This window comes from Spea bombifrons, chromosome 12 (genome assembly GCF_027358695.1).
Source record: "Spea bombifrons isolate aSpeBom1 chromosome 12, aSpeBom1.2.pri, whole genome shotgun sequence".
NCBI classification, from domain to species: Eukaryota; Metazoa; Chordata; class Amphibia; order Anura; family Pelobatidae; genus Spea; species Spea bombifrons.
This window is the reverse complement of record NC_071098.1, coordinates 28534666-28545408: the sequence shown is the minus strand read 5'-3', so window position 1 is coordinate 28545408 and position 10743 is coordinate 28534666. Positions and strand designations below refer to the sequence as shown.

The 10743-nt window shown below is 44.6% G+C and overlaps 1 protein-coding gene across 2 annotated transcripts; it reads left to right on the top strand.

The window, feature by feature from the left end:
* The first annotated feature begins 2543 nt into the window (after positions 1-2543).
* RCN3 (reticulocalbin 3) lies at positions 2544-10439 on the top strand. Of its 2 annotated transcripts, none has more exons than XM_053452534.1 (7): positions 2544-2642; positions 3759-4001; positions 6394-6587; positions 8079-8254; positions 8428-8488; positions 8972-9171; positions 9664-10439. In XM_053452534.1, the coding sequence occupies exons 2-7, from the start codon at positions 3778-3780 to the stop codon at positions 9769-9771; spliced, it is 963 nt and encodes a 320-aa protein (XP_053308509.1). In that variant the 5' UTR covers positions 2544-2642; positions 3759-3777; the 3' UTR covers positions 9772-10439. The 2 variants fall into 2 exon arrangements, with proteins under 2 accessions (XP_053308509.1, XP_053308510.1); XM_053452535.1 differs by lacking the exon at positions 6394-6587 and adding an exon at positions 6139-6332.
* Positions 10440-10743: the final 304 nt, after the last annotated feature.

Sequence of the window (10743 nt, the reverse complement as noted above, 5' to 3'; positions counted from 1 at the left end):
GGTGGCTGGTTTAGAGTCCGGGCTCCAGGATGATCTCCTTGTATAATTTCTTCTTTATGCGGCATCACTGTATAAATCTGTAACATGCAGAGGCCCCATTTACCACCGTTCCATTGTCAATACCTAAACATTCTATCAATGGAGACAATGTTGCAAATTTCAAGGGGGCGCAATGGTAGAGTCAACGGGGACTGATAAAGACTACTGCGGGAGAATTGGTTAGTATTGGAGAGAGCGGAGTATATTTGATGTTCTCCGAAAAGTGAAGCTTGTGGCATCTACTGCCGCCTACTGGCAGGAACCGGTATTTCAAAGCACTAAGATTTCCTCCCAGTCCATTGACATAATTTTGTCATTTAGAAAAGAAAAGGGAAAAAAAAATCAGCATTAGAAGCAGCGTTCCTATCCCTATTGAAACCCATCCCAGAAAGAATAGTTAAATCATGTCATACTTTGTCTCATTCATAATTTTTTTATGAACAAAGGAAAAAGCGACCACATTGGAGGGATCCTGCTGACTCTCTCCATGCATTCGCAAAGGGAAGATAATGGTAATTTAACGGGGAACTCTTGGATATTACCAAATTTGCTCGATTATAAGACGACCCCCCAGAACTGTGGATCTTAATGAAAGAAAAAAAAGAAAGGCCTGAAAATACGCTCGCTCACGTTCTCTAATACTTGCTCACTCTGTCAATGTCTCCTTACCTTTGCAAAAGCGCGGAACCACGGTGCACACCGTGGGGACAGCCACTGTCAGAGTCTCCGCCCCTTTTGCAGATGTAAAAGGATAACAGGGAGAAGAGAAGAAGAAAGAAGATAGAAAAACAAAAAGAAGCAAGAGAAGAAGTGAAGCTGCAAAAAAAGAAGACAGGGATACAGAAACAGTCGGTGTAGAAGTTCAGGAGACATGGAGAGAGCGTGAGAAAGTGTGAGAGCGAGTGAATGAGAGTGTGAGAGAGTGAATGAGAGTGTAAGAGAGGGAATGAGAGTGTGAGAGAGCATGAGTGAGGGTGAGTGAGCATGAGTAACAAGCTCCTAGGCTTAATTGGCTGTGCGGCTGTGCCACGGATCTGGGGTCGTTTTTCCAGATGATATTTAGTCAAATAATATGCATTATATCGTACATGATGGCTGGATTTATTAATCACACAGGTACACAAGCAATGCTCTTGCGGGGTGATGTAACGCACTCGACTTTAATGTACATTTCTAAGTCCTTAGAAAAGGCACATCTAGGGGTGAAGCGGGATCAAGGGAGTTGGGTCTGTAAGATATTATTTAACAAGCTTTCGGATAATTATTTATCCTCGCAATACTAATTATTCATTAAAGTATTAATTATATTTTATTAGTTTACATTATTTTTTTTGTCTAATAATGATGATCATACCTGGGAACGAGACTCCGGGTGAAGCGCCGCTTTTCTGGTTCTCTGGGTCACAGCGCAAAATCTCCTGGTTGTGGGAGTTTATTTCCCCTCCCACCCCCATACAAGGTTAAAGAATTCGGGGCTATCCCCACCTACAACATAACTGGACCCGCCCACCTACATCATCTGTGCCCCTAGGAGGGAGGAGCACAGCTGGCTAGAAGTTCACAGATAGGCTGATGACATTCGCACGCAGAGGATAAGCCCAACCCCCCCAATCCAGATGTTCACGTCTTGCTGGTCTATTGCAATATTTCAATGCCCTGATTTGGCCACTAGGTGTCACTGCAGCACCGGATTCCGACCAAAGAACATCTGGGGATAGTGATTCTGGTGCAACATTTCACAACTGGTGTTATCACCATAGCAACCAATGAAATGCTCTCGCTCTGCCGGAACATTCTAGGGGTTGCTATTTTACTAAAGCAGGTTATGAAACTCGGATCACTTCTTATATAAGATCACCATTTCCTCATAAACTTGTTCCCTTTTGTAACTTTACTGAGACGTATTGTTTGACTTTGTGACCTCTGGGTAGTTTGTTATGTAAATAAAACATTCAGAAGAAGAATAACATATTTTATTTACACAATTGTATTTATAAACATATTTTCTGATGTTTCTATAAACATTACCGGGGCTTTTAGGGCTGTAGAACCCTGCGATACCCTCATACCCATCAAACATTCTGACCTCCTAGAAAAGAGGGGGCATCAGGCGAGGAAAGAGGGACTGGTCAAACTAAACAGGGGCACTTGGGAGGTATGCTAAGAAAAAGATCCCTAAGCACATAAAATACCCCATTCATTTAAGAAAAGGGGGAAATGATAAACCTACAACTCTCATCAGCCTCATCCAAATTGTAACAGGACCGTATCACAGTGCTGCCACTGTGGTGGGGTAATTGGGGTGTGATCAGCCCCTCTTACCCCTGCTATCCGCTATGCGCGCTCCCGCGCCCTGCACGTCCACACCCCAGCCCATAGCCACACATACACGTGCTCGTGTCAACGTGGCGACCATCGACCAATCACAGTCCGCAGCACGGTCCAGAAACTTCTGTGGACCCGCCTACAGGTGAGGGCATACGATTCGAATTGGCTGCAGAGCTTGCTGGGTCACGCCCCCTTACAATGAGCGTTTTAAAGGGGCAGTGCAGCGTTTGCTGAGCGGATCGCTGAGGCTGGAGTTGGAGCCGGAGCATCACTGGGTAAAGTTGTGCATGGAGGGGAGGGAGGCGTCGGGGAGAGGAGATTGAGCTGTGCAGAGAGTGCAGATAATGAGTGTGAGGTCTCATTCATAAAAAAAACTACAATAAGGCGCGTTATTAGTGTTATAAGCTTTATTTGTCAGGAGCCAAGCCTTGGAACTCAAAGGGTTAATGGCAGGCAGGCAGGCAGGCAGGCAGGCAGGCAGGCAGCGGAATACAGATACATCAAATGTGTTTTATAGAAGCTCCATGTGAGCAAAACTGCACTGAAGGGGTGGATTTTGGTACTTTGCTTTGATCATTCTGGCAAGAGAAGGGTTAAAGTAGGTTATCCTCCCTCCTCTTATTTTTATATTCTTTTAATGACATGTGGTGCATTGGACAATATAACTGCAAAACATGGGCTAAAGTGGTTAAATTGGAGCTGTTACCATGGGAACTGTTGGCAAGTTTCAGCTAACTGCTCCAGATTTAGCACCTTGCACCCCAAAGATTAACCCTATGCCTGTGTTCAGTGCAGTGTACCCAGGTTTAGTTTGATTGTAACTTAAAGTATTAAAATGTTTATCTGTGTTCTGGATCCTGAGTCAGGAGCAGGCAGGAATATCTAGGACCAAAAGAAGCCAGGAGCAGGCAGTTATATCGAGGACCAAAAGAAGTCAGAAGCAGGCAGTTATATCTAGGACCAAAAGAAGTCAGGAGCAGGCAGTTGTTTTGTTTTTAGGACCAAAAGAAGTCAGGAGCAGGCAGTCGTATCTAGGACCAAAAGAAGTAAGGAGCAGGCAGTTGTATCTGGGACCAAAAGAAGTCAGGAGCAGACAGTTGTTTCTAGGACCAAAAGAAGTCAGGAGCAGACAGTTGTTTCTAGGACCAAAAGAAGTCAGGAGCAGACAGTTGTTTCTAGGACCAAAAGAAGTCAGGAGCAGACAGTTGTTTCTGGGACCAAAAGAAGTCAGGAGCAGACAGTTGTTTCTAGGACCAAAAGAAGTCAGGAGCAGACAGTTGTTTCTAGGACCAAAAGAAGTCAGGAGCAGACAGTTGTTTCTAGGACCAAAAGAAGTCAGGAGCAATTGTCCTCGTAGTCATTGTTTTGATTGTGGTGTCTTGTAATTCCAGGTGCCAGAAGACCGTAACCATGCGGACTCTGTGTGTTTTTCTCCTCGTGGCGATATGTTCCTCCTGGGTTTTTTGTAAGCCCACCGTGGAAAAGAAGGACCGTGTCCACCACAGCAAGGACCTGAGTGACCACCACCACGATGACAGCCAGGACTTCCAGTACGACCACGAAGCCTTCCTGGGCAAGGAGGAATCCAAGACCTTCGACCAGCTGACCCCAGAGGAAAGCAAAGAGAGGCTTGGGTGAGTTTAGGTCCAAAATGTTTACTTTAACCCTATCAGTGCTGGAGGGAATATTACACTATCATCCCTCAATGTTAGGGATAACAGATTTAACCCTTTCATATGCAATAGGGTCAGATACATTGTTTACTCCAAAACAGAATGGTCTTGTTGCAGAAGACCCCTTTATATTGTCTTTTTCTATTGGGTCTAATGTGCATGAACTACTAGCCTTGCCGGCCAATCGAGACACACTTTACTAATATGTTAAGTTAGTTATGAAAAACTCTTTTTAAACAATAAGATTTCTGACCATCTAAGAAAGAATTAAGGTGTGCCTGTGTCAGCGTCAACAGCAGTAGAGTAAAGCGAATGAATGAATGTCTGCCTGCTGCGGAATAATTAATAATAAGTAGAATATGTAACCCTTTTTCTGCCAGTGGGAGTTTGCAGCGCGTTGAAAACGAACGAGTAACACTAATTCCCATTATCCTCGGTGATTGCATACATCGTGTTACGGTAGCAAGCGGAACTACAACTCCCATGATCCTTAGCCAGACCCTTTAGCATGGAGTTATCTGTGGCCGGCTGAGCGATATGGTGTTTGTAGTTCTGTGGCAGGTAAAAACCCACCTGTCGGGATATTTTGGATCGTGCTCCTTTTTCTCCACAACCAGGTATTGAGGACCCCTGTGAGATTAGAACATGCGCAGCGCGGGGGTAACAGTCTCCCAGTCGTAGAAACCCCTATAGATGCATAGATGGTTATATATTTACTAACGTTTGGCACAACATTCTAATTTAGAATCCTAAAGCAGAAGCGCGTGCCACGGTACCAGTAAACTGATGATTCTGGCCCCAGTAGCTTACAATCTAATTATCACATGGATGCTCAGCCTGCTAATGATAGGTCGCATGAACCGGTAGCGTTCTTATTATATAGGATGAGCTTACAATATATATATATATATGATGAGGCTATTTTAACCCCTAGGTGCCCAGAGGGGAAGGCTCTGTGAAAGTTTGACCAGTAAATACCAAGCGGATGTGCATTCCATCCCCCATTAGATCCCCGCTGGCACGCGAAAGGTTAAACGTGTAATGTGTGTTCAGCTGCAATGACAGGTTTTGTTGTGGATGGCTGGGGATGATGGGAGTCACATTATGGCAAAGGGGGGGTGTCTTTCTGTCCCACTTTGAAAGCAGCTGCAGCTTATGAACAGCCAGTGGGTGGGACTTCGTTGATTCCCACCCAATGAAGAGCCTGGGGGGCTGCGGAGAACATTCAAGACTGCTAACGTGGCAGTGTCAAACTTCTTCTTGTTTGGGAATGGGGAGGGATAACAAGAGAAAGGCATCTGAAAAGTTCTCCCATTTCAAAGAACCGCAACACCCCTTTTCGGGGGGATGTCCGACATTCCAGGGTCCCTCCGCCTCCTGCCTCTCCTCCAGCGTTAGGAAAGCAGAATTCCGCCCCGTATTTCCGCATGGAATCTCTTCCCGTCTGTAAACTTCTTATTTTTTTTTTTGTTAATTCATCAGGATCTGCCTCAAATGCAAATCCGCTTTTAAATTGTCCTTTTCCGATTAGAGTAAAAAAAAAAATCCCGTTATTATCCGTCTGTGATTAATAGTGCAAATTATTTTTTTTTGTAAAAGTAGCATTTTTAGTTGATTCGACCAACATAGAAAAAAACATAAAGTTGCATACCTCGGAGGTCTCTTCTTAAGGTGCTTTTACATCTACCATTCTTAAGCTATGTTATAACTCTTAACAAATAGGCATCAGATTATCAAATATTAAACATGATACATCTGATTGTGTATTTTATATTAAAAAAAAATATATTTATTATTTATTTATTGTTTTATATAGCGCCATCCTATTCCGTAGCGCTGTACAATGGGTTTTTATACCCCGTCCTGTTCTCCATGTCAGCCGCTCCATGCCATGACAAAGACCCCTTAATTTAGTTTTTTTTTTATTATTTTGATTAATAAACAATGTTTTTTAATATTATTATTATTATTATTATTAGTCGTCAGAATCCGCTTCTCCTTGACCCCATCAGCTGACCATTTATGATAAAGGTTTCTAGACCCCCCCCTCCCCCTGCTTGTCGCTGGTGTGAAGCTGTGAGTTTTTGGTTGATTGCAGGAAGATTGTTGATAGAATTGACAGTGACAACGACACGTTTGTCACCCAACCCGAGCTCTTGGCGTGGATCAAGTACGTCCACGGGCGCTTCGTCCAGGAAGACGTGGATAAGCAGGTGCTGCTCCACGACAAGGATGGCGACGGCTCCGTGTCTTGGGAGGAGTATTCCACGCAGACGTACGGCCATCTGATAGGTGAGAAGTCCTCGGCCGGTCCTTCCTAATCCCGCTTCTTCCTTTTTCCTGCGTCCCTCAGGAAAATAGTCGACAAGATAGACAAGGATAAGGACGGCTTCATAACTCAGGTGGAGCTCAAAGAGTGGATCACCCACACCCAGAACCGCTACATCTACGAGAACGTCAACAAGCACTGGGCGGACTACGACGAGAACAAAGACGATAAAATCGCCTGGGAGGAGTATAAGAAAACGACGTACGGGTACGGCGCAGGTAAGAGAGCGAAAGCAAAGTCTGTGAGTGGGCCGGAGGTCGGTGGTCCTCCCACCGGTGGAAATGCCCGCGCTTCGTAACCTGCCACGGAAAAGCAGCCGCTGGAAAGAACTTGTCCCTCCGTAGCCTGACTTCAGGACCAGAAATCCTTGAGTTGTAGTCTCGGCCTGCATGGCTACTCCCTGCTCGCTCCTACTGCCAGCATGTTCTCCTAAAACCCCTAAAAATATATACTGACTGCATGGAAACATGAAGATGACCTTCTCTGGGTTAAATAAGTAGTCCTCCACACTTTGGGTGCTCTGCGTTCAACGCTCTACTTCTTGGGTTTTTTCTGGTTTCCCCCCCGTACATATCCCCTTACGGAAGCACCGAAACTAAGTAATCCCAACGCAAGACTTCTTGGGTCATTACCCCCCAACCATGAAAATAATATAAGCCGTTCCTTCGTTGACCTTCTGAGAAGACCATGTTGAGTTCCATCTACTGGTTAAGGCCTATGTCCTGAGCAGATGCATGGTTTTTTGGTTTGGTTTTCTTTCCTTGGCTTGCCGTGGTGAGGTTACGGTGAAATGCATGTCTCCTCTCACTCTCAGATTTTGCTTTCTTTCTCTGCTTGCTTTGAGCTTTGAAGCTCCCGGCCACGTCTGAAGGACCTCCTTTCTAGAGCAGCTTTGTGTTCTTGCCGCTGGTTTCCTGAAGCCACTTAAGTTGGCCGGGAAGGCGCGTGGCTTCTGATTACAGAGTAATCAGAGTCACCCCAGGGTTCAGTATTTAGGCGAAAGCCTGAACGAGGTGCTGTTTGCACGCCGGTTTTCCGCTTGCTTGCAGTAAATATTGTCATGCGATGTGTAAACACGGATGGGATTATTCAGATAACTATTCCTAAGTGTTGCAACATTGTAACTTGTGAAAAGAAAGTATTGGAAAGGTGAGAAAGTGACCATTTCAGCCCCGTTTTTGTGTGTTATCGCAAATATTGGAGTTGTTTTACTGCATGCAGATTGGTGCAGGACAGGTTTTCTTGCACATGCTCAGTAGAATTCCCATCCTCGTCAATGAGAGACGGGGCTCTGTTTGAATGAGACAGCAGCCAATCAGTGTACGAATAGCATACATGTGATTAGCTGCTGCTCCGGTGAAGTCAGTGGGAGTTCTACTGAGCATGTGCAAGAAGTGTACGCAGGAATGCTTCCTGTTTCCTGTAGTGGCAGCCGGGGGCGGAGTTAAAGGACACAGAAGTCTTGTTTTCTGAAGGACGCCTGCACCGATTCGCTCGCAGTAAAATGTACCGAAGAAACCAGGTTATGAAAATGTTGAATGTGAGACGCAGAAGGACAGACTGGAGCTTCTGATCTGTGATTTGGGGTCTTTTCCTACAGATCTCAGAAGCTCATCACTCTCGAGGCCGTGTCTCGTGAGACCTGCCTTAATGGTTTCTTCATTCATACGTCCTTTCCATCTTTCACCTTTATGTATATGTGTATATAGGTGAAGAGGAATTCTACGACGTGCAGGATAAAGACACATACAGAAAGATGATGAAGCGCGACGAGCGCCGGTTCAAGCATGCCGACAAGGATGGAGACTTGATAGCCACGCGGGAGGAGTTCACCGCCTTCCTGCACCCCGAGGAGTTCGACTACATGAAAGACATTGTTGTTACCGTAGGTATCCGTTTAATGTGAGTCTGTCCCGGATTGTAAAGCTCTATATGCTAACAGATTAAAATAATCGAAAAGGATCATGCTGGCTGTGCCACAAGCTGCCACCGGACTGAGACTGAAGAATTATCTGCGTAACAAACGGATCGTAAAGCTTTGTTCTTCTATTTCCACAGGAAACTGTGGAAGACATCGATAAAAATGGCGATGGTGTGGTGGATGTAGATGAGTACATCGGTAAGTAATAACAGCCAGGATAGGATCCGGAGCCTGACCTCTGGAGGGGCCACTCACACCAACACACACATCCAGACACTCACACTAACACAATCACACACACTTACACACACACACCTACATGGAGGACTTGTACCTTCTGGCCCAGATACAGCTCATTCCCCTCCCCCAAGTAACTAACATGCACACGCACACACTCACCCTGGCACACACCAAGATGCATTTGTCTCATCACACCCAATCATCACACCTATACCTTTCCGTATAGTTTTTACTGGAGGATCATGTAACATCGCGTTGTATGACCCCGCTGCGTCCCTGCTAGTACACAGGTGTCTCACCATTCTCAGCAATTGGTCAGAACGTTCTTTCAATAGGCTCGTTGGGACTGGGGCAAGTTAGATTGCAGTCTAACGTAAGAACGTAAATCCATATATCATTGAATTGAAACCTCGAATCCTGACTTTTGTTGTTTCTTCTCAGGGGACATGTACAGCCCTGATGGAGATGAACCGGAACCGGACTGGGTGAAAACGGAGCGCAAGCAGTTTCTGGAATTCCGTGACTTGAACAAAGATGGGAAAATGGACCGTACAGAAATTAGCCACTGGATTCTGCCCCATGACTACGACCATGCTGACATCGAGTCCAAACATCTCATCTACGAATCCGACAAAGACAAGGTAAGAAACGTCGACCTAAATCTGATATTTTAAAATCCAGTAGTCTTTTGTAACATGAGGTCAGCCGGTGAGGTCAGCCACGTGACTTCCTCCACTCCGAGGCAGAAAAGCTCACATGGTGTCGATACGGAGAAAGAAATGGGTGGCAAATTCCATGCCCGATGGCACAACCAGAGCAGGATTTCTGGCTAGCCCCTGCATGAGCACAGGTAGATCAAGAGAAGAGTAGGGCTGCAACAACTAATCGATAATGAAAATGGTTGCCAATGAATTTCATTATTGTTTGGTTGAATCGATTTTATCAAACAGAGGTCAGATAATACCTAAGATCCAGATCCTCCGCAGCGCTGCAGAGGATCCTCCTCTCTGACAGCCGGGGCTTCTATGATGGAACGATTTTGTTCTCGTGAATTCCTCCTCGTTTCCAGTGGTAAGAGTTACCCAGAACTCCCTGTTCCCCTTTGAATTAACCGACAGTCTTTTTCTACCTAGGACGACAAGCTGACTAAAAAGGAGATCTTGGAGAATTGGAACATGTTTGTCGGCAGCCAAGCGACCAACTACGGAGAAGACCTGACCAGGCGGCACGACGAATTCTGATGGACTCTGTTACTCTGCTCCTTCTGGAGCGCCTCACTCATCAGCACATTGTTGGTGCTTTAGGGATGGGATTCCAACATTGTGGTTTTTGGAATCTCGGTACAAAAAGGGGGGACTGTGACTATTTATTCATCTGGGGTTTTTTTAAGGCATGCGTTTTCCTATCCAGCTAGAAAAAGATTCCGATTTGTATGACCTTGAAGGTATATACAAGACTTCGGTGAAAACGTCTAGCATATTCCCAAGCTATTTACCCCAAAAATATTTTTATACTGGATAAAACTCTTCCCCAAACTCACTGCATCAAACCTGTTTCAAATATGCTGTATTTTATCTTTTGTCTTCCTCCAGAACCTACAAAAAGACCACTTACTGAATTGTGCTTTATTCTAGAACGTGACTTTTTTTAATGGCTAGCCAAAAAGCAATGGCATAACCCAGTAAACGATAGCCTCTAAAACCTGAGAATGTGCTTTCCTTCTAATATTGAGGGGGTTAGTGTACCCCTTAAACACAGGCTGCTACTTGTTTCATCAGAGTGTACCAAAATCCAACTTCCAATATGTCTAGGAATCACATTTGTTAGATTTACCGTACCCTGTACAAATACTTTAAATAGTGAACACCTTTCACCAAATAAACACTTTTCTCCCCCTGTGTGTATCTTATGTTTTAATGTATAAGCTGTTTTTTTTTTTTTGGGGGGGGGGGGTAGATTATGCAGTCCATGTTAAATAAAAAAATTAAAAAAAAACCTTAAATCCATTTCCACCCGAGACACTAATTATGTCTCTTTTTGAATATTTCTTAAACAGTTTTATCAAGGAGAAGCTGGACTTAAAATTTTTTTTGGAAATGTGCTTTTGTGAAAGTGGATTGATTAAAAGGGAACTTACCAATAAACATTATAATAATAATAAAAGTGCACAGAACTTATGATGTGTCCTTAGAATCTCAGACATTTTAAGTACC